At 38.0% G+C, this 22847-nt stretch overlaps 4 protein-coding genes across 4 annotated transcripts; 3 read left to right on the forward strand and 1 right to left on the reverse strand.

Annotated features, from left to right (window-relative positions):
- Positions 1-2787: 2787 nt before the first annotated feature.
- Positions 2788-6725, reverse strand: LOC126594366 (probable chlorophyll(ide) b reductase NYC1, chloroplastic). Its single transcript, XM_050260660.1, has 10 exons — positions 6213-6725; positions 5504-5582; positions 5275-5410; positions 4946-5020; positions 4631-4823; positions 4430-4498; positions 4188-4327; positions 3921-4043; positions 3510-3702; positions 2788-3330 (listed from the first exon to the last, which is right to left on the reverse strand). The coding sequence occupies exons 1-10, from the start codon at positions 6570-6572 to the stop codon at positions 3145-3147; spliced, it is 1554 nt and encodes a 517-aa protein (XP_050116617.1). The 5' UTR covers positions 6573-6725; the 3' UTR covers positions 2788-3144.
- Positions 6726-9012: 2287 nt separating this feature from the next.
- Positions 9013-12337, forward strand: LOC126594378 (uncharacterized). Its single transcript, XM_050260684.1, has 7 exons — positions 9013-9295; positions 10104-10214; positions 10358-10456; positions 10556-10666; positions 10755-11058; positions 11214-11353; positions 11450-12337. Exons 1-7 carry the CDS (start codon positions 9158-9160, stop codon positions 11984-11986), a joined length of 1440 nt encoding a protein of 479 aa, XP_050116641.1. The 5' UTR covers positions 9013-9157; the 3' UTR covers positions 11987-12337.
- A 432-nt stretch (positions 12338-12769) lies between these two features.
- LOC126594370 (uncharacterized) lies at positions 12770-17352 on the forward strand. The gene is made up of 3 exons (XM_050260674.1): positions 12770-15649; positions 15944-16073; positions 16953-17352. The coding sequence occupies exons 1-3, from the start codon at positions 12983-12985 to the stop codon at positions 17003-17005; spliced, it is 2850 nt and encodes a 949-aa protein (XP_050116631.1). The 5' UTR covers positions 12770-12982; the 3' UTR covers positions 17006-17352.
- A 1360-nt stretch (positions 17353-18712) lies between these two features.
- On the forward strand, positions 18713-21391 carry LOC126594387 (uncharacterized). Its single transcript, XM_050260693.1, has 5 exons — positions 18713-19188; positions 19291-19328; positions 19980-20256; positions 20341-20627; positions 20819-21391. The coding sequence occupies exons 1-5, from the start codon at positions 18829-18831 to the stop codon at positions 21258-21260; spliced, it is 1404 nt and encodes a 467-aa protein (XP_050116650.1). The 5' UTR covers positions 18713-18828; the 3' UTR covers positions 21261-21391.
- The last annotated feature ends 1456 nt before the right edge of the window (positions 21392-22847 follow it).

The raw sequence follows: 22847 nt of genomic DNA on the forward strand, positions 1-22847 counted from the left end.
ACTATTTGGCTAACCCTGAAGGAAGCTTCCCAGTAGGTCTTTGAGACTCTGCATCATAAACCAGTCTTTGTTTTAAGCTTTCAGTTCAAAAGAATGAAAACCCAGGTCAAAATTGTACCTTAATTCTAACGATGCCTATACAAGTTGTGTTAGAAAATGCCACAAGTATATTGTGGACTCGCATGAAAGTACTTTTAAAATATCTGAAAGGATTTTGTTGATATGTTTTTGAAACTATTTCTTAGTAGAAGTACAAATTAATTCTGAAAAAACATTTAAAGTGATTCCTGCAAGAATGAAATAACTAGTTTCAAAAAGCACATAAATGGTGCTTCTTTCAAGAAACACTTCAAGCATTTTTAGAACCAAAAACATATTTTATCTAAAATCGCTTCCAGCAAGGAAGTAAAAACCCCAATGCCATTTTCATAGGGTTGGATCGGTTGTCATGACTATGGTGTTGTTAGTCATCTCGCATTGTGTGTGTTTGGATTTACCCATTTATAGTTGTCATGTTTGTGTTAATTGTTAGATAACTTTGAAAAACTATCATTTTATGTTAGTGTTATTCATGTACAAATCGAATCTTATAGACGCATCTTGTCTTAAATGTTGATGTAAATTTTATTTTTGTTAAAGTGTGAAAATTACCCACTATAATTTAAACTTCTAATCATCAAGAAGTGCTACAATATGCATGCATGTCCTGGTTTTCCCTAACAAAAAAAAAAACTTCTTCTTTTAATTTTTAATGATCATGAGTAATTTGACACTAAAAGAAAATTGAGAGGGAAGAGAAGCAAAGCTGCTGGCAAATGCTTCAAAAAATAGTGATGAGCTGGTGGAAGGCGTTCAGTTTTTTTAGAAGAGATCCTCTTCAGATCTCTTTTATCAAGGTCACCGGATCAAGTGATTCGGACATTTAGAATTTTATCTAACGGTTAAAAATTATTATAGCTTTTAAAAGGTCAAAATAGGTGGAACGTTTGATGAAATTTCAAAAGTCTGAATCACTTGATCCGGTGATCTTGTTGGAAGAGATCCGAAGAGATGTCTTCTCTCAGTTTTTAATCACGTAGGACAGCAGAATTGTCAAGGACTCAAGTGCGGTGACATTTTACCTGACAATTTCATCTATACATATAAATGTACACAAGTAACGGAGCATTCAAGATAATCAATTAATAATTTAATACAAAAGTAATTACTACTCTTAATTTATAATAATTTTTATAATTTAAACTGCTGATCTTGTAGGTTATCATTGACATAATATTCTTACAAAAATTTACTAAAATGGCCAATCGTTTAGTTATCTATGTGTGACATAATAAGTAGACAAATACATAGTTATTAGTAAAATGATCTATAAATGATGACCTAAATTATAAACGGTTCCAATTATAAATTTATTTTGTAAAGCGAACAAGCATTGTATTAAATACTAACCAATTAAAAATTGAAAACTCCTATGTCAATAATATCTAAAAAGTAGATAACGTCTTCACGAAATGAAAAAAAAAAAATTATGTCTATACACCCTCATACGAATTCAGTGGGGATTTTCCTCTCTACAACAATGAATTATCTAATCTACTAATGCTATTATTTACTAAGAAACAATATCTAAAACAAATAAAAAAATGATTAGGTGGGGTTGAAATTTAGGTGGGGTTGAAATTTGAACGAGAGAGAGGTCGAATTGTTGTGGCCTCACATGGCGATGCCAGTAGAGCATTCAGCTTCTAATAATTAGTGCCATGACATTCGCCTTGATTTTATTTTGACTAAAGCGAGAAAAAGGCAGTTAGTCAGCTCATTCCAGCTATATACTTTATTTATTATTTCCAATAAATATAATAATTCTCCTTTTTTGGCAATTAAAAAACATAAAAAAGTCTTCCCCTATTTGGTTTGGTATTGAAGTGCTTTGAAAAAAAAAAAACTGCTTCTATTATGCTGTGAGAATAAGTTCATTTTTGCTGCTTCATGTTTTCAGTTTTTTTTTTCACCCAAAACTGTGAAAATAAGCTATTTTTAAGTATTTGCCAAACATCTTTTTGAGCTCAGCTTTTTTTTTATATTCACTTGTTATAAAAGTACCTTAGTACCAAACCAGTACTTAATGTCATTCATAAAAGGCTTTATACCCGAGATTGGGATAACTCACCATTAATCATTTTAGTTATTACGTGAAAATTTTTCATTAAATAAGAATAAAATGACAAAAATATCTTTAATTTTTGTCAAATTATTTTGACACGTTATTTATTAAATTAAGAGTATTTTTGTTATTTTAGTTCTTATTTAACATAGTTTTTACGAAAAAACTAAAATGATTAATAGTTAACAAACTCAGGGCCACTTACATCGATTCCAAATCTTAATGACCAAACTCAAGAGTTAAGCCAATCTTAAAAACCATTTCAGCTAAATAATTTATAAATTAAACCAACTTCATTAAGTCCAGGTTTGTAAAAGAGATTCGAACGTCACTCGTGTAGAGTTTGTGCATTACGCTTGAGATTAGCCTAAACGGTGTGGGTGAGCAACCGTTAAGCGGCAAACAAATAGCGCACGAAAAGAATTTTTTTTCAGTATGTCCGAAACATGCGGCGATACATTATATGTTATTATACGATTACAAGAACATTCGAAAAAGAATAGAAAAAAAAAAAAAACCTTCATCCAATTGTATAATGACATGTTTTATAACACTTTGTGTTCCGACCAATACTGAAAAATTTCTTGTAAGAAAGAAGTAAGAGAGAAACAATGGCAAGCTGATTTTATGGTGAATCATATCGATTTACGCCATGTTGTAGCATTGGTACTCGTAGCATATACAAATTGGAATCAAATATTAGTAAGAACTACTCAAGTTTCTACATGATTTTGCATATACAACCCCCCACAGAGCTCGGATTTGTAAACGATGTGCAGCAGTCAAATAGGCTTATCATGATCTACAACGAATGCTTTACAAATGATTAGTGTCCGATCGATGCAGGGTAGAAAAATGGTACCCCGACTTTCTTCGGTTGCATACGTTGTCCCGAGCAATGAGGCTGGTCTGGACCTTCACTGATAGCGTCTGCCTGAGGTAATTCCTAGTGGTTTTGGTTTTAACTGTGCGCGAAAATCTTAAGTACCGGGCAAATTGCTGCTGGTGCTAGAAAGAATTATGAAGGCGCAAACAACGGAAAGTGAGAAGACAGACACCCATGTGTTCTCCGTGTACATCTCCATTGCATCAGTGAAGTAAAAACGGGTGCGGTTTTCTGCCCAGTTCCGAAGTCTGTCTGCTTCTGCAGCGTATAATGCCTTGCCCTGCACGTTATATCAGAATCAGTTTTTTCTTGCTTGCAATTACGGATATCTAACAATCACGGCACAGTTAAATCACGATGTCTATAAAGTTGCCAGTTGAATAACTAGGTATCTGTTTTCTGCTGCAATTTTAACTGAAGAACTTCATTTGTCACAAATCATACAAAAGTAAAAGTTACCTGGTCATCAAACCAGCGACCTCGTCGCAGCCATGCAGTTACTAAGGCGAGTAAGATCCTAGGAGGTGTCAAGTAATTGATGGCCTTTCCTGTTCCCTTTACAACTCGCATCCGTGGAACCAGAGTTCTTGCTACTGTTTCAGGAAGCTCGCAAATGAAGTTAAACATTTGTTTATTCTTCAAGGAAGAACCACTGCAAACCAGCCAATAGACAAACTCAATTACACAGTATGAATCAAAGCATTTACACAGCATGCAATACAATCTGCAGGGGCAAACTCAATTAACGATGGGCTGGTGCATGGAAAGATTTGAGGGTGAACAATCTTGTTTAACAATAAACATAGAAAATCCATCCATGTGAAACAAGATATGCATCACGATTCACGAATGATAATTCATTAAGTGTACCTCAGAAGAAGATCGGTAAGAACCATGCCAGGAGATGCTGTGTGTACTCCAACTTTGGACCGCTTGCACTCCTTTAAAAGTGATGATTGAAGTTGTCTAAGACCACACTTTGTCGATCCATAGCTAAAGGTTGAGGAGATGAAATAGCATAAATATCAATGTATAATCGTCTCCGATCAGAGATCTTAATTGCAAAATAATAGGTGAAAGTTCAGCCTCGTCCCATAAAAGAAAGGCTATTTTCCATGAACAAGGCAGGGCACTCACACAGCTGTCAAAGGGGTACTTGATCCCCCAGAGCCTGCTCCATCCATGTTAAATATGTGCCCACCTTTAGGCTGATTCATCATTATATGCATCGCTTCTCGAGTGCAGAGTATAGAACCAACCAGGTTTGTCGAGACAATCTGACATAAAATTGAAAGGTTTAAGCTAAATTAGCGAACCAATTTGAAGTGGTTCATTTCACTCTCCACATAACAACAACAGAGCCATTTTTTCGCACATACCTGCTTAATGTCTTCGTCTGTAAACTGAAGCAGTGGTCTAAATCCTTTATTAGCACCAGCATTGTTTATCTGTCAAAGGGGTTACAGACAAGACAGTAAAAGATTTGAAGCTGCTAAAATATATGGATGAAGTTCACGACACCAAGTGAATATCCTCAGTTTCAAAGTGATAAGGAACAACACGATAGTTCAAAAGCTTACCCAAATGTCAATATGACCGAGTTCACTAACAGCAAAATTTGCCAGTTTCTTCACATCACCAGGTTCACAAACATCACATGCTATGCCAACCACTTTTGCATGTTTCAGGTTCTTGGATAAGCCGCCTGCACTGTTTATACCTTCCTTTAGGTTTTCCTCGAGCTCTCTGACAGTTGCTTCTACAGACGCAGGGCTGCCTTGACAAGATTCAGTAATCAATTGAGGTGGCAGTAGTACTATTCATAACACCATAACCATGGCATAAAGCCGTAGACAGGTTTATACACAAAAACATATCATACTCTAAAATATCACCTTCGGGAAGCAACAACCACACGATCTCCAGAAAGAAGAAATTCACGAGCAAGTGCTTTTCCAAGTCCCCTTGTGCTGTACCAGCCAATCAAAAGATACAAAAACATCTAAATCACACACGTTATATGCTCCCTTAAAGCAATTATATACAAAACTATTATACGAGATGAATCTTCATGATCATATGAAATTAAAAAGCCTCCTCCACCCATATCACCCCTCCTCACATGAAGATTATAAGGCCTCTAAGTTATAACCAAATGACACACAATGTTGAGAGAGATAGACTGCTTAATTAAGTAGAAGAGAAAGCGAGAAAGAGTTTCTACCTTCCACTGATGACAACATTTCGTGGACCAGCTCGACAGTGATCCTCTAAAACCATGTTAGCTCCAACCATAGTTCCGATAATAATTCCACCAAGCCAGCTATACCAAACTAGCTCATTCAAATCAGCGTCTCCACCTTCACAAAACTTCCAATAAATTAGAGGTCTACATATGGAACATTACATTTCAAACAGATATTATGAAACTAAATAGTAACATGCTTTCTAACCTGACAACTGAAACCCAATTGCTAGTATAACGCCTGTGCTCATCATGGTCACAATATATCTTCCGATTTGAACAGCAGCCTATTTTTAGAGACAGAGAAAGGGTTAAATATGAAAGATACCTAGAAGCATGTGACATGTCAAAAGCCTGATACACAAGATAACCTTAACCAGTCCCTAATTGCTTGAAAGATGTTTTTCATTAATTTTAGTGGAAAAAGGACGAAATCTTAAGGCTTAAACTTCTTAGTACAGTTCTTGCTTTCCCTAAATTTTAGTGAGAACAATAAATCTTGAGGTCTTAACTTCATTTCTCTTTTTTCATTCGTTCATAAGAAGTTGAATAACCAAACTAACAGAACAATCATTACCAAAAAAAAATTATCAGTTTCCTCCTTGGATTTTCTCAGCACCCAAACAACCCAAAAAACAAGTTTATGAAAGTTTCAAAATTCAAAACCTCAATAGTTTTCCCACCCAAATCAGTGAAAGTTTCAAACTTCAAGATTTAAAGGACTTTGAATGGACTTTTTAATGGACTTCAAAATCCAACTGTAGTCAATTAGAATCGCAGTCAAACTTTTCTTCGCTTGGATTTTCTCTGCAACCAAACAACCAATAAACAAACACATGCTCCAACTAAACAAAACACAATTATTTAACTCAAAAATAATTAAACGAAAACAAAAAACCAGTAAAAACATTACTCACAGATTGACAGATCTCCTCCAACTTGGCCACAGCCTTCCTGTGTTCATCCCCATCTCTAAACCCCAAACCAAAACCACCCCAAACCGAAGATTTCAAAGATTTCAAAATCCCACCTCCCTTCTTCAAATTCCCACGCTTTCTCGCTCTTTCTGCCTCTCCCTCCTCCGCATCCCCTCCGTTATCCTCCCCCCTAAACGATCTGCACGGTTTCAAGCAAAACCCATTTCTCCCCGCCAGCAGACCCCCGGAACGCCGAAACCCCGACCCGATTACCACCGCCGGGCCGGTTCCGCGGTGGTCCTTGAAGTTGAAGTACTCCAAGCTCTGTGGGCATGCGTGAAGCCTCGCAACCACGGCCATTGCAGATAAAATAACACAGTGACTGTAAGCACATCCAAAAGTGGCTCCAATATTTCGTGAGCGCTACAGAATTTTCGATCGAAAAATCATTTTTCTTTTTTCTTGTTAGAAAGACTAATGGAAAAGTTACGTTAAATAATTATATTTAAATTCTTTCCAAAAAAAAAAATAATTATATTTAAATAAAAATTTTATTTTTTTTGTGGGTGGCGGAAATTATCTGGTTGCGGAGGAAGATATTTTCGCGGGAGATTAGGGGGAGGAGAGTGGCAGCGTGCGGACAAGGAGGTCCGTGATGACCACACGTTAGGGAAACCTCATCTACTAGTGATTGAGTGACACGTGTCGTTTTGGGTCTGTGTCATCGTGTCGTTTTTGTGTTGGTTAGGTGAGAAGGTCCTAGATCAGTCTTGCGAAACACGGGTGTGATTGAGTGGCGTAATAGTAACTGCCGACCGTTGGATTAGCATGGGAAATTTAACACGTCATCAATTTGGGCCCAAGTTTTAAGACAGATTAGGCCCAACCATTTTCAGTTATAATGGATTGGGCCAATCCATGAACCGGTCTTATTTAAACTTTCTTACTTCGATTCAGCCCTAATCTTTTCGGGGCCCGATCAAATTCAGAAAATTAGAAAATTATATTGCTTCTCTTCCTTCTTCATACTTCGATTCGATACATATGTAGAATTCATTCCAAATGCACACAAATTAGGGCTCGTTTAAAAGTATTTTTAAAAAAATTAAAAGAGTTTGCAGTGAAAATGTTTTGAGATTCCAAGAGTATTTGAAGTGTTTTTCCATAATACACTTACATTTTTACTAAATATTGACTTTAAAAACATTTTCATCAAAAATGCACAACTGATCATGAGAGGGTACTTGTCCGACTGTGTAGGCTTCATAACTACCACCGTCATAACTATCCTCCCCTTCACATGCCTATAGCCCATATCTAAATTATTTTATGCTTTCAGTCATTTTAAAAATAATTCCAAATGAGATCTTAGTATACATATCAAACTGTGATTGACAATAAAGTATAAGAGAGGTCTTTAGTTGGTATTTTTATTTTCTTGTTTTTGCGTATTCTTGATTATACCATCCTTTGATTTAATAGAATAAAAAGAACGAAAATTGAAAGGGAACCAAATCAAATGACGGAAAAAAATACAAAGGCGTACAGAAGATAAAAACATATATACGAAATACGGATATTATTTTAGTATAAAATACCTATTGGAAGGAGCCGTGTACTTTCCGCAAAAGGAAAAGAAGTGATCGACAGCCTGTGCTGAGCTCACATGTTCTAAAGGATAATATTTACCATTATTGTAACATTATTGTCTTATTTTATTCTTCAATGATTATGATAATGGAATGAATAATCATGGATTAATTATTCTAATTAACCAATGCGCATGAATAATATTTGATATAATTAACCAATAATCTTTTCTAAGATAACAATTTACCATTATTGTAACATTATACATATCAAACATTATTGTTACCTAAACCTCAAAATGCGCATGAATCTTTTCAAATGCTTGTTTGAGATTTATCATCTTGGTTTAAAAAGAATTTAAGAAATAGATTTTTGTCTTTGATTGGTGTAATTAATGAATTAAATTTTAAAATAAATTTTTTTATAACGATTATTTAAAGATAATCATAATATAAAATACAGCATCAGAAAAACTAAAGAAAGCCAAAATTATAATTTGACCGATACAAAAGATTCTTTTCTTCCCTTAAATTACACAATTGAAGTGAAACTTCATCCAAATTACAAAGCATAAATTAAAGCTTTAGCCTATAAAATTGATTTCTTTTAGAATTTGACGATTTAAGAAAAAGGGAAGATTGAGGAATAAATTAAAAATCGAGCTTTAGAATTTGAGAATTTAAAAGTACTAAAAGTGTAAAAAGCCAAAAATAATAAGAGTAAATTGTACAAATGGTCCCTCAACTTTAATTAAATTGGAGCAATGGTCCCTCAACTAAAAATCCATTACCTTTGGTCCCTCAACTTATCAAAACGTGCAGCTATGGTCCCTTAACTAAAAATTCATTACCATTGGTCCTTGAACTTTAATTCAAGTGGAGAAATGGTCCTTTAACTTTAACCCAATTGTAACAATGGTCCTTCCAATATAACTCGTTTTGACAAATTTTTTGACATAATTGACGAAAAGAACCATAATTATACACTTTGATGAGTTAAGGGACCCTAATTATATAAATGGTCATTCCAACATAGCTTATTTTGACAAAATTTTGACAAAATTGATGAAAATGACTATAGCTACACATTTTGATAAGTTGAGGGACCAATGGTAATGGATTTTTAATTGAGGGACCATTGCTCCAATTTAATTAAAGTTGAGGGACCATTTGTACAATTTACTCAAATAATAAACCCGCATACTTGGACGCCTCCAAAATTTCTCTCCCTCTAAAATATCTCTCCCCAGTTTTTTCTCAATTCATTTTTTGCCGTCTTTCTTTTGTCTGAGACGAGAGAAGAGAGCTAGTAAGAACCCCACAACCACAAGTACACCGGAGGGAGAGGAGGGAAGGATGCATAGGCGCCCAGATCAACGGTCGAGATCCGCCAAGCCCACTACCATCCACGGCTGCGCTCAGTCCGGCGACCTTAATGGGTTTCAGAAGCTGCTTCGGGAAAACCCATCTCTTCTCAACGAGAAAAATGCCGTTGTAAGATCTCCTCTTGTAAATTCACGAAATTGGGTTTTGTCAAGCGTACGACTTCGTGTCGAAAGCTGGCGTCTTTGCGATTCTGGGTGCATTTTGTTTGATGGGTTTTGTGCCATTTTTATCATTAGGAATGTTTACCGATTGGGTTATGAAAATTTTGTGAATTTCAACTGTTTGGTCATGTTTCTTAATCACCCTAATGTAAGATTAGTGTTCTGCAATCTTACTATACTCGATTTGCATGATTTTGTAACTGTATGTGGATGTCGGTGCAATTTGTTGGGAAAAAATTGGGACTTCCATTGCATAAAGGAAGGGAAGCGTTGACCTTTTTCTTGGCAAATGTATTTTGGTAGCCTTTAAATTGCTATGTAGTTGTGGATTAAGTACCGTTTGATGTTTTTGGTGGATTGAAGAGGAAGCAATTGTGCTGGATCTAAATGTTCACCGTTCAATGTATTTTGGTAGATGATCATACTACTAATTTAAGCTAATTGAGTTTCATTTATGGATGGTATGCGTGGCCCAATTGAAGATCCGATCCTGTACTGTATGTAGTTTTTCGAAGGCATATACTTTTCTTTGGCCAGGTCATAAGCCTTAGTTTTTTCAACTACAGAAAGGGTAGTTCAAAAAAGGAATATTTCATTAGAAGGTTTTCTTTGAAGTTCCGGTTAGTAAACCAGCAGGGCATTTATTTTATCATTTTGGTGATAATTATGTAGGATAGTGTCATTATCATTGAACGTGAACATTCAAGTAAGGTTATCTCATCCTCTAATGAATCTTTTTGTTTCCCCAAATGCAGATGGCACAAACTCCTCTTCATGTTTCTGCTGGTTACAACAGGGGTGAGATAGTTAAATTTCTTCTTGATTGGCGAGGGCCGGGTGAAGTTGAGTTGGAAGCCAAGAACATGGTAGGTAAAATGTATATTTACAGATCTGAATTTTGCATTACATTAATTGTTTCGAAACTCAATTTTGGAACTGAATTTGTTGTCTATTTGCTTAATAGATTTCTTATTTGATTTGCGTGGCAATAACATGTTGAGCTTTGCAGTACGGAGAAACACCATTGCACATGGCAGCAAAGAATGGATGCAATGATGCTGCACGGTTGCTTCTTGTCCATGGTGCTTTTATCGAAGCCAAAGCAAATGTAATTCGTTTCTCCCGAGTCAGTTTCTGTTGAGTTTTAGATTTCTAACCATCGTTTCAGTGTGTACTCATGTTTAAAAAGTCTCTCCTTTCCATGTAGAATGGAATGACCCCATTACACCTTGCTGTGTGGTACTCACTTACAGCTGACGATTTCTCAACTGTCAAAACATTACTAGAGTACAATGCTGATTGCAGTGCTAAGGACGATGTATTGCTCATTTCATTTACTTGCAATATTCTATTTACTCAAGCGTAACGCCAAAGTATATGCTAATGCTATTGCCCTTGAATTGTAGGAGGGCATGACTCCTATACATCATGTATCAAAAGGCCGTGCAAATGGAAAGCTGCGGGAACTATTACAGTGGCACTATGAAGAGCAGAGGAGAAAAAAGGCAATTGAAGCATGCAGTGAAACTAAAGCTAAGATGGATGAACTTGAAAGTGAGTTATCAAATATTGTTGGTTTGCATGAGCTCAAGGTACAACTACGGAAATGGGCAAAGGGTATGCTTTTGGACGAGAGGCGTAAAGCTCTTGGGCTGAAAGTTGGTGTTAGGAGACCGCCTCATATGGCCTTTCTTGGAAATCCCGGAACTGGTAAGTTGTTTAGATCATGAAACCTATTTCTTTAAAGACAAATTATAACATGCGACTAACATTTTCATAAGCGTAAAAAGAAACAAAGGAATATGCTTTGTTGGGTTACATCTTTTTATTATCATTATGATGTATATGGTTGTTGCTATCAACAGGTAAGACCATGGTAGCTCGAATTCTTGGAAGATTACTCCATATGGTGGGAATTCTACCTACTGATAAAGTAACAGAAGTACAGAGGACCGATTTGGTTGGGGAATTTGTTGGTCATACTGGACCCAAAACCAGGAGGAAGGTAAGACAATGATCTTTTATAAACTATTTATGTTCTACTTTCACACTCAGGACGTGAGTACTCAACTGTGACACCCTAATTGTAATGTTCTGACAGATTAAAGACGCAGAGGGAGGAATTCTTTTTGTAGATGAAGCTTATCGACTAATACCTATGCAGAAGGCAGACGATAAAGACTATGGCTTGGAAGCATTGGAAGAGATCATGTCTGTCATGGATAGTGGAAAAATTGTAGTCATATTTGCAGGATACAGCGAACCAATGAAACGTGTGATAGCTTCAAATGAAGGTTTCTGTCGACGTGTGACCAAGTTTTTCAATTTCAGAGACTTCACTTCAGAAGATCTAGCAAAGATTCTCCATATCAAGATGCATAATCAGACAGAGGAGAGCTTGTTGTATGGATTCCAGTTACACTCTTCATGCAGTATAGAAGCTGTTGCAGATCTGATTGGAACAGAGACAACAGAAAAGCAGTGTAAGGAGATGAACGGAGGTTTGGTGGATACTATGTTAGTGAATGCTAGAGAGAGTTTGGACCTTAGGCTCGATTTTGATTGTATAGACACGGAAGAACTTAGAACAATCACCCTAGAGGATTTACAGGCGGGCCTTCGAATTTTGTCACACTGAGGCAGGTTTGGAGTAAATTTAAAAATAAATCAAGAAGACAGTCGTGAGATCATAAGCATGAAGAGAAAGCTTTGCAGGTATAGCTCAGATTGGTTTGAAATGTTCGTTTCTCCAGCTCTCGTTCGATTTCTAGATGCAGTCACTATGATCCGTGACAGCTTACTGCTGGAGATACAGAGGTTTGCAGAAATTATTTTATTCATTGTGATTTGATTACTTGTTGGCAGGTATTGGTGTAATTTACAGTTTTTTTCTATGATAGTAGAAATCCATTGTTCAAAAACTTTCAAATTTCAGTTGCTTGTTTAATTTTTTGTTCTAATGAGTAGAGAGAACTGTCTTTCATTGTGACTTCCCTTGCCTCCACTTCTACTCCGTAGCTATCACACCGGATATGATCGGCATGAGTTCGAGTGAGATCAAAACACAACGGTGTCTTCTGTATTCGTGAAAATTACACACAATTGACGTGGTCAGGTATTATTATTGAAGATTTAAAAAGAACTTTACTGGAAAATTATGTACACATGTCAAATTATGATTCGTCTAGTGAAATTTCCCACGTTATGTAACACATGGTTTAGTAAAACTACATGCCATTAGGTTTAGTAAAAAAAAAACCTAATGAAAAAAATTTGAAAATTTTGAGTTCTAACTGTAATAACAAAATAAAAGGTAAAGTGAACAGTATCAAGATTAAATTTTCAGTGTAAAAATATGATTTTCGTTAAAATAAACAGTACGAGAGCTTTTCGTTAAAATTTCCGTAAAAAGGAAAACTACGTGCCATTGGTGAAATTATTGATAGTTTTGAGGGGTAAATATTGCATTTGAGCAGTAAAACTGTTGGGCCTAAAAGGGCCAAGACCCGACAGAAACGCATGAAGTTTGGTGCAAGCTGTGTAGCTCGAGGCCCTATTCGTCTCCCACACCGAACCAAACCCTCGCAAAATCCTGCAAACCCCTAATTCATCCCGTTAGCTGTTTCAGACGAAAATGGTGAAGAGCAAAGCCAAAGCGCCGCAGCCGGCAGAGTACACCGCCGCGCTGCTTCCGATAGTGGAACCGAAAAAAAAGAGGTGGGAGAAGAAGAAAAAGAAGAACCCCATCGCAATCTCTCTCGATCCTGATGGAAACCCGATAGTCCCAGCGGTAGTCCTGGGCGGCGAGAAGAGTACAGGTACAGTTCGGGTCGAGGTGGGATTGGAAAACCCAGGTGTTGGTTTGCCGAAATCGATTGAACAAATAGTCTCGAGCAATGACACGGCAACCTCAGTCCCTGCTGAGGTGGGATTGGGAAACCCAGTTGTTGATGCGGCAAAATGTGTTGACCCAATAGTTCCAACGCCGCAGTCGGAAAAGCACTCAGCCGCTCTGGTCTCGGAAGCAGCGCCGAAAAAGAAGAGGTGGGAGAAGAAGAAAAAGAAGAACCCAATCGGAATCTCTCTTGATCCTGACGGAAACCCAATAGTCCCAACAGCAGACCCGGGCGGCGAACAGAGCAAAGGAACAGTCCCGGTTGAGATGGGATTGGAAAACCCAGTTGTTGGTTTTCCGAAATTGATTGAACAAACAGTCCCAAGCCCGATAGTCCCGAACAAGGAGAGGGAAATCACTGTCCCTGTTGAGGTGGGATTGGGTAACCCAATTCTCGATCCCCAAAAATCTGTTGAAATGGTAGTCCCAACGCCGCAGCCGGCAGAGCACGCCGCCATGCCGCTCACCGAAGCAAAGCCGAAAAAGAAGAGGTGGGAGAAGAGGGAAAGGAAGAACCCAATCGCAGTCTCTCTTGATGCTGATGGAAACCCAATTATTGATTCCCTAAATCCTGTAGAAATAATAGTCCCAACGCCGCAGCCGGCAGAGCACGCTGCCGTGCCGCTCCCAGAAGAAGCTCCGAAAAAGAAGAAGTGGGAGAAGAGGAAAAGGAAGAACCCAATCGTAGTGTCTCTTGATGCTGACGGAAACCCAATTGTCGATTCTCAAGAATCTCTTGAAATAATAGTCCCAGCGCCGCAGCCGGCAGAGCACGAATCTGCGCTGCTCCCGGAAGCAGAGCCGAAAAAGAAGAGGTGGGAGAAGAAGAAAAAGAAGAACCCAACCGTAGTATCTCTTGATGCTGACGGAAACCCAATTGTCGATTCCCAAAAATCTGTTGAAATAATAGTCCCAGCGCCGCAGCCGGCAAAGCACGAAGCTGCGCTGCTCCCGGAAGCAGAGCCGAAAAAGAAGAGGTGGGAGAAGAAGAAAAAGAAGAACCCAATCGTAGTGTCTCTTGATGCTGACGGAAACCCAATTGTCGATTCTCAAAAATCTGTTGAAATAATAGCCCCAGCGCCGCAACCGGCAGAGCACGAAGCTGCGCTGCTCCCGGAAGCAGAGCCGAAAAAGAAGAGGTGGGAGAAGAAGAAAAAGAAGAACCCAATCGTAGTGTCTCTTGATGCTGACGGAAACCCAATTGTCGATTCTCAAAAATCTGTTGAAATAATAGTCCCAGCGCCGCAACCGGCAGAGCACGAGGCTGCGCTGCTCCCGGAAGCAGAGCCGAAAAAGAAGAAGAAAAAGAAGAACCCAATCGTAGTGTCTCTTGATGCTGACGGAAACCCAATTGTCGATTCCCAAAACTCTGTTGACATAAAGGAACAAGCGTTACAGCCAGAGCCAGAGCCTATAGGCCCAACTGCAGTCCCGCTTGAGGTAGAATTGGAAAACCCAGTCGTTGATTTGCGCAAATCGATTGAACGAACAGTCCCGAGCAATGAGAAAGCAATCACAGTCCCTGTTGAGGTGGGATTGGGGAATCCAGTTGTTAATGCTGCGAATTTTGAAGCAATAGTCCCAAGCAAGAAGAGCAAGAGAAAGAAGAGCAAAACCACAGTCCCAGGATTGGAAAATCCAGTTGCTGATGCGCCAGAAGCAGAGCAGACGGGACTGATTCCGAAGCCTGAGTCGATAGTTCCAGTAACAGTCCCGAGCACAACCACAGTCCCTGTCGAGGTGGGATTGGAAAACCTAGTTGTTGATGCGCCAAAATCTGTTGAAGCAATAGTCTGTAGCGCAACAGTTCCGAGCAAGAAAAGGAAGATAAAGAAGAGCAAAACCACAGTCCCTTTTGAGGTAGGATTGGAAAACCCAGTTGCTCATGCACCACAATCTATTGAGGTGGAGCAGGCGGGACTGGTTCCGAATCCTGAGCCGATAGTTTCAATGACAGTCCCGAGCACAACCATAGTCCATGTCGAGGGCGGATTGGAAAACCCAGTTGATTTGCCAAAATGTATTGAAGGAGAGCATGCTGGAGTGCTTCCGAAGCCTGAGCCAGTAGTCCCATCAACAATGCCGAGCAAGAAGAGGAAGAGAAAGAAGAGCACAGATAATGTCCCTGTTGATGTGGGATTGGAAAACACAGTTGTTGATGCGCCAAAACCTATTGAAGTAGACCAGGTGGGACTGTTTCAGAATCTGGAGCCGATAGTCCCACTGACAGTCCCGAGCACAACCACAATCCCTGTCGCGGTGCGATTGATAAACCCAGTTTTTGATGCGCCAAATTTTTTTAACGGAATTGTCTGGACCCCACAATGTGGAAGCTCGAGAATATATGAGAACAATAATAACACTTCCACATTCCCTATCGATGTGGAAGCTCGAGGATATGTTGAGGTGGGTTCAATTTGCATTTGTCATTGGTGAATCAAATCTGATTTTTATCTGTTTGTAAGTTGATAATAATTCCTAGTAGTTAACATAGATTAGAAAAGAAGGATTGTCTGATGAATATTTGTTGCAATTTTGTTGCTTAATCCTGGAAATATTGTGTATGCCTTGATTCAATTTTGGGTTTCCCTCAAGCGTTTGAAGAAGTTATATTTATTGCAGTCTTTGGGGAAATTGGTTAGTTCTCTAGTTTTATCAGGAGTCGACTTATAGTGATGATCTCGTGTGTGTTGCTTGCAGATATGTGTCCTATGTCGGAAAAAAGGGCATAGCATCCCGACTTGCCCTGAGCTGAACAACCTCCATGTGCGTAGTGGAGTCCCGAAACTTGAAATGGAAATGAGAGAGAAGTTACCACCGATGCCTTGGGGTAATGCCCTTCCTATGTTTTGTCTCTTTGGTTCATGCTTTGATATGTGCAAAAGATCACTGTATGTTGCTTAGATACATTTTTGGTACCTCGTCATAATATGTTTTTCCGATGATAAAATCGTGCATCTTTCATCAATTGCCCTTTTGTTCTATCTTTTATGCAACAGCATGGATTTGAAGTTTCAGGAGCATGAAGGGGTTTATCGATATATGTTGATTTGTTTTCCTGCTGCTTTTTGTGAAGCCAATAATTTGAGTTACCATTTAGGTAGATCTAACCGACAATGTAGGAAACAAGTAGACCATTAGGCAATAGTTGCAAGACGCTCAAATTATGAGACAAGTTTTAAAATTTTCGATTATAAGCTCAAGAGACATTAGAACATAACCTCTTTTCCCCTACATCTCTCCTATTTATTTTGAGTTGCAGACTCCATTGATGTCCTTGGCATGTTGGCTTTGCAATGTCTCTGACAATGATCATGACTTTCCCAGTAAAATTGGAAGTTTGGTTTATTGGTTTATCATAGATTTGGTTTGAACTCCAGTGGGGTCGAGAATTTTAAGTTGGTGTGCAAACTTATTCCAAGATACGGAAATAATTTGACCCCCGATACTCATTGTGTACAAATAAATCAACTAGTGTTACTTTCACATATATGAGGTTAGTCAGTGTGATTCAATCCCTGGTATTTTCCGTAACTCCCTTGAACTTCCTAAGCTGTTTCTAGTATGCTGTGTTGGTAGGTGCTTTTCGAGTCTCTGACTCCGTGGTTGGGGAAATGCAAGGATGTAGTGATAGACTGATAGTTTGTGAGGGTGTTTTTCTTGGTTAATACCATGCAGGTTACTAAGTTTATAGCTTTCTTGTTTTCAGGTAGACGGAAGAGGAAGAAAAGTAGTGGTGGTAAAGAAGTCGGTCCATTGTGAAAGCGGGTTCGACTTCTTATTCGCAAGAAGAAAAGGAGTTTCATGAAGATTTTGCGCGATGAAATTCATGGGATTTCTTGTTGTTCCCTTTTGTTTTTATTTTTTCCATCTACGCCCGGCTCCAACATATCTATGCTTGTCCGGTGAAATTTTTTCGTGATGGACTCGAAATGAAGGCGAAGAAACGACCGAAAACTGTCGATTTTACATGGTTCTGAAATTTTTGAGCACTGAAGTTCCATTTCAATTTCTGTGGCCTTGTACTTGGTGTGTGAAATTATGTTGTTAGTCTCTTCCAAGGACAAGGAAGAGTATGGCTTTAATCCCAATATTTTCTGTTCGGATAATTTTATTTAAATCCATCCACACCCAGCTCACTTTTTACACCTATATTATTTTTAAAGAAATTGTTAATATCTTTTTAAACTCAAATTTATCACCTAAACCACGCTCACAAACCTAGTTCAATATGATCAGAAAGTATGTTAGGTTTCGTGTCGAGTGAACCATTTCATTAAAATAAAGACAAAACTTCAAAAAAAAAAAAAAATTTGATTCTTTCAGCCACAAACTTTGAATAATGCTTTGTCCATCACTCTAGAATGGTCAATATGATTCTTGAGTACACATCAAGAACTTTGTGCAATCATGAGATTGATCGAGAAGATCATTGCCGTGGTGCCACCACAGCTGCCAAGAGGGCTTTAAATCTTGTGTCATGCTTTGCGGGTCTCCGACTAAAAAAATAGTGAATACCCTTGGCGTCTTAGAGTTCTATACATTCACCCCATCTCAAGGAACTTTTTTAGATAAAACTCTGTTTTTTCCTCTTTTTGGGTGGTAAATATTTCTCAGAACATAGAGTATGAATCAAACCCATGTGCCTAGGTGATAGGTGTGGGTTTATTGATAAATTTTAGTTTTATTATTAATTTCATCATATACTTGATGATAATTATGCAATAGGGTAAAAAAAATATTCACATTTAAAATTTAAGTTGGGTGTAAAGAGGTTATATGGATTTAAATAAAATTTCTCTTTCTGTTTTCTATCACTTGCCCATTTCTAATGTGATACAACCTGAAAAAAGAAAAGAAAAAAGAAAATATGCATAAATAAAATCGGTTAATTATAAATTACTTTTTTGACATTTTTTTAATAAACTTTATATTTTCTAAAAAATAAAGAGCAATTACAGACTGAAAAAAAAAATTGTCACAAGTTAATTCAATTTTAATGCGAAAAATTTATGGATGCCTGCACATATACTATTTAAAATACACGATCAACACCGTCAACAATTTTGAATTCAATTTTATCATTCATGTGTAAACTTTTTCCTGAAAAAACTACTGATTGTGTTGTTTTATGTGATATATATATATATATATATATATATATATATATATAAGTGTTATGGGCACTTTAAAAATCTCATTCTACATTCTTTAAAAGTATATTTTTTTTCCTAATATAGAAAGTTTAGAGTGTAGAATGAGATTTTTGAAGTGCTAATAATAATTCATTATATATATATTTTTTATATTTCACATGTCATGGTCTGCGATAATATTATTTCAACGAAAAAAATATTATATTTTTTGTCATATAATTTCCAATTTTCCAAAATGAAAATCCAAAAAAGAACAATCCATTTCCAAGATTTTATTAAGAAAAAAATCCCGCGAGGTACAACCACCTTCCTTTTTGGCCAATAGATTCACTCCATCGACCAACTCCATTTCCTCTTTGTTTTGTTTATCTGGACGCCCCCCATCTCTCTCTCTCTCTCTCTCTCTCTGGAGAAAGCAACTAAGCAAGCATGGTCTCAGCTTCTCTCTCCATTCTCTCCTCCTCCTCCTCCTCCTTGTTTCCCTCCAACTCCGCCACTCACTTCGATGCTTCCTCCACCTCCACCAGCTTCAAAGCCAGGCCCTTCGAATCCTCCAAACGGACCCTCAGATTCTCCAGACCCCCAAAGCTCCTTCCTTTCAAGGTCTTCGGCTCTTCCTCCCTCAGCCCAATTGAGGACGGCTCCGCCGACCAGTTTTTGCAGAACAATTCAATTGCGGATTTCATGCGGTTCAAAAGGGGTCCCGATGGCGGAACCGGGGAGCTGCAGACGGCGGTTGTCAGCTACAAAAAGCGGTTCCCTTGGTCGCTTTTGAGGCCGTTTCTTCAGGTATTGGGTGTCAAGTTGGATTCTTTGATTTGAGTTCTTTTGTTCTGTTTGTGGGGTTTGTTTCTAATCTTTGTTTGGGTTGTTTTTGTTTTGGTATTGTAGGTCGATTTGGTTTCGACAATTCACATCGCGGATAAAGAGTATGAATCTTCAAACAATCGTTGTTATTTTTGCACAATTGCTTCTTCGTTTGTAGTAGTTTTGCGGCTAGCTACTTATGATTGGAATTGTTTAATTGTTAGTGAAATATATGAACTCGGAAGCTAAGGCCTTATTAGTTCTAAATATATCGATTGAGTGGAAAAGTTGTTGCTCAAACATCGTGCGTGATTTGAGCTAAATAAATGCAATGCTAGTGGTTTGAGAGATGAAGCTTTAAAGGGTAGCTTTCATATAAGTTTAAAGTGTTTTCATGAAAAAGAATGAAGTTTTGAAGGGTAGCTTTCGTATAAGTATTACACTTAACTTTGTTGGGCGGTGATTTCAAGGAAAAAAAATGTACATTCGACGCTAGAATGCTAATGAAATGCATGCCAAGATTGTTAGAGACTTGGTGCTAGGAAAGTGACTTAATCAATTTTATGTCATTTTTTGAAACTTAAATGATACGATATGCAGAAATATTTCGTTTTGGGCTCGATTTTAGATTCACCTTGGTAACTGTTATTAACTTTCGGCAGTGGTTGATATTTTTTTTTCGGTAACTGAAGTTGATGTTGACTTAATCTGTATGAGTATAGATTGGTTGTCCCAGCCTTTACAATGTTAATGATCTTAAATATGATTTCCAGGTACTTTGAGACCCTCCAAAAGGAACTTGAGTCCTATGATTGTGTCCTTTATGAGATGGTGACTAGCCGGGAAAGTTTAGAGAACAGAAGATTCCTTGCTGCCACGAAAAGACTAAAAGTCAAAGGCTCACGCTCAAGAGGATTTAACATCCTGGGATTCATTCAGCGACAGATGGCTCGGGTTCTGACTCTTGATTTCCAATTAGACTGTCTTGATTACGAGTCTGAGAATTGGTACCATGCAGACCTTGACTTCGAGACTTTCAAATTGCTTCAGGTATGTATCTTCTCTCTCCTTTTTGGGGGGTGTAAAATGCTTGAGGATCATTGGTCCATCTAATGCCTTTTTCAATTCTTTCAGGAAGAAAGGGGTGAAAGCTTCTTCACATTTGCAAGAGATATGACTGTTAGATCCACGAAAGCTATGATTCAAACTGTTTCAATTCCAGAAGGCCTTGGTCCCTGGAGATCTAAGCTTTTGTGGGCCGCACGTGTTCTTCCGATGCCACTTGTTGGCCTTCTCATTATCGGAGGTGTCTGTGCAGACACGGGCAGTCAGGAATCGGAATTTCCAGAACTAGAAGCCTTGTCTAGGCTTGATTTAGGTGCTGCGATGAAGGTCTTCTTGGCCAAGAGACTAACATCTGAGTAAGTATTTGCCAAGAGTTTCGCTTTCCGTCACTTCTTCTTGATGAACGAATTTTCATAACTGATCAAATGAATTATCAATTGGGTTTTTAGTCTCAAAACGGTATTGTGAATTGGTGCAAAAATTTGAATAGGAAAGTTGTTAGTATGCAGGAAACTCAAAACTAACACACATGTGTTACTTGGTTCAGATTCACGCAGGCTACAGCCGATGTAGAAGAGAGCTCAGTGATCATTGGTGAGAGAAACAGAGCTGCCATGGATGCTCTTCAAAAAGCAATCGACAGCGGGAACAACAAGATTGCAATACTATATGGAGGGGGTCACATGCCAGACCTGGGGAGACGATTGCAGGAGTTGGAGCTGATCCCTACTCAGGCACAATGGATTTCCGCATGGTCCATAAGGAAGCAGGATCTGAAGAGCAGTTCCCTTCCATTTCTGAAGACGATGGCGGAAGTATCAGGTTGGCCTTTGAACCGCTACCAGACTTTGGCATTGCTCATATTTTCCACGGTCCTCGCGTTGGATCTATGGTTTTGGGAGCTCTTTTTCGGCACCGCTGTGAACTGGACGTATCAACTTGCTTCACAAGTCACTGAATATATTGACAACGCAGGGATGAATTTGTAGAAATAGTCTCCGAATCCCATTGCTCTGATTCTTTATATGTAAATACAGTAACAATCTCTGATTGGATTATAAAAATTTACAAACCAAAACTATTTCTGAAAAGTAAATGCAAGGATTTAACTTGTAATTCATAGCCAAAGCTCAGATGGAAGCTGATGATCTACTTAAAACGACGACGAGGTTCTCTTCTTTCTTGGAGCTGCCTCACTACCTGCAATTCACAACCACCACAGAGAAAACCCTAAACACGTAAAGTGGTTTAGCGGAAAAACACATCATGTGTGGAGTGTGCTCCTTTGTATAAGTAATTTTAGTTTTTGATGAAAAGTCAAATAAGTAAAAGCACTTGTACAGTTATACTGAAACACTGTCACTAGCTTTATCAAAAAGCAAAACGAACCCTCTTTTTTCCTTTTTTTTTTTTTTTTTTTCGGAAGCAAGGGAAACCTACAAAGGCACATAAGCCAAAAGAGAACAGGAAAGCCTACAGAGCGGTGGCGAAACCAGAAATTCTAGAGGGGAGGGGCGAAATTTAAAAAGTTTAGGGTCCTGGAAAAATGTGAACATTAATTCGAGGTCTAAGTTCAGGATTTGTAAGAAGATTATTTGAACTACGTATAATATTTATAGGAGAATTTGCACTAACCAAAATATTCAAGAGGATTTGGACTACTCAAAATAGTCGAAGTAGGGTTTGAACAACAATATTATTTGAAGAATGATTTAACACCGTTTCTTGTTGTATCGTCCTATTACTTAACTATATAATTAGTGAAGTTTAAAAAGATACTAAGCTCTAGTCAGGCAGTGAACATGACTTTACACTTAGGCGAGGACCTAGGCAAATTTGAACAAATTTATTATATACCGTATAAATAATTGTCTATTTATTATACATCATATAATATCCGAAAAACACTGATTATAAAACATATAATATAAAAATAGTAACAAATTTTCTTTATTACTTTGTTGAATTTGATGGTAAGAGGAAAAAAAAACAAATAATTACGAGTTCGTAATATTTTACAAATTATTTTTTGAAGCTCGTATAAATTTATAGTGAATTTTAAGATAAATAACAGTGTCAAATAAGTGGCTTAAAAAATAAGAGTGGTCAAATTAATTGGACAATAATTAAAAAACAAAACAAATTCCAATATAAATAAGTAATAGCAAGTTAGGTGGCACAAATTGATTGGCCACTAGTTAAAAAAAAAAAAACAAATTGTAACTGCACGTGGGGTGGGATGGGAGAGAGAGAAAGTCTCTCTCTTCTTCCTTTCTCTTCTTCTTCGTCAGAACCTCTTCATTTGCAGAAGCTACAAAATGCAGATCTTTGTTCCTCCTTTCTTTGCCGCCTAGGTATTTTTTTTTTGGAAAAAAGAGAGCTCGCGATCAGCATGTGGTGCGATAGAGTAGGGAAACTCAAAAAGCCAGAAAACCACACGAAATTTCATTACTTCCGACGAGACTGGAGGGGCGGAACCATCGCTCTTGGGCTTGATTTCCGGCGTGGGGAGTCGCAGCCGCCACTCCTCGCCTTCACGTAGCTTCGCCACTGCTACAGAGAGGCAAACACCAAGA

This window comes from Malus sylvestris, chromosome 2, assembly GCF_916048215.2.
Source record: "Malus sylvestris chromosome 2, drMalSylv7.2, whole genome shotgun sequence".
Taxonomy (NCBI): domain Eukaryota; kingdom Viridiplantae; phylum Streptophyta; class Magnoliopsida; order Rosales; family Rosaceae; genus Malus; species Malus sylvestris.

Bases quoted from the DNA above. Each gene is read 5' to 3' on its own strand.
- LOC126594366 (XM_050260660.1), bottom strand. From the start codon at position 6,572: ATGGCCGTGGTTGCGAGGCTTCACGCATGCCCACAGAGCTTGGAGTAC. The intron at 5,411-5,503 runs GTTAGAAAGCAT...AGTTTTGTGAAG, and splicing joins AATTGGGTTTCAGTTGTCAG to GTGGAGACGCTGATTTGAAT. The intron at 3,703-3,920 runs GTACACTTAATG...GCTGGTTTGCAG, and splicing joins CTTACCGATCTTCTTCTGAG to TGGTTCTTCCTTGAAGAATA.
- LOC126594378 (XM_050260684.1), top strand. From the start codon at position 9,158: ATGCATAGGCGCCCAGATCAACGGTCGAGATCCGCCAAGCCCACTACC. The intron at 10,667-10,754 runs GTATTGCTCATT...CTTGAATTGTAG, and splicing joins ATTGCAGTGCTAAGGACGAT to GAGGGCATGACTCCTATACA. The intron at 11,059-11,213 runs GTAAGTTGTTTA...TGCTATCAACAG, and splicing joins TCTTGGAAATCCCGGAACTG to GTAAGACCATGGTAGCTCGA.
- LOC126594370 (XM_050260674.1), top strand. From the start codon at position 12,983: ATGGTGAAGAGCAAAGCCAAAGCGCCGCAGCCGGCAGAGTACACCGCC. The intron at 15,650-15,943 runs GTGGGTTCAATT...TGTTGCTTGCAG, and splicing joins AAGCTCGAGGATATGTTGAG to ATATGTGTCCTATGTCGGAA. The intron at 16,074-16,952 runs GTAATGCCCTTC...TCTTGTTTTCAG, and splicing joins GTTACCACCGATGCCTTGGG to GTAGACGGAAGAGGAAGAAA.
- LOC126594387 (XM_050260693.1), top strand. From the start codon at position 18,829: ATGGTCTCAGCTTCTCTCTCCATTCTCTCCTCCTCCTCCTCCTCCTTG. The intron at 19,189-19,290 runs GTATTGGGTGTC...TTGGTATTGTAG, and splicing joins TTTTGAGGCCGTTTCTTCAG to GTCGATTTGGTTTCGACAAT. The intron at 20,257-20,340 runs GTATGTATCTTC...CAATTCTTTCAG, and splicing joins AGACTTTCAAATTGCTTCAG to GAAGAAAGGGGTGAAAGCTT.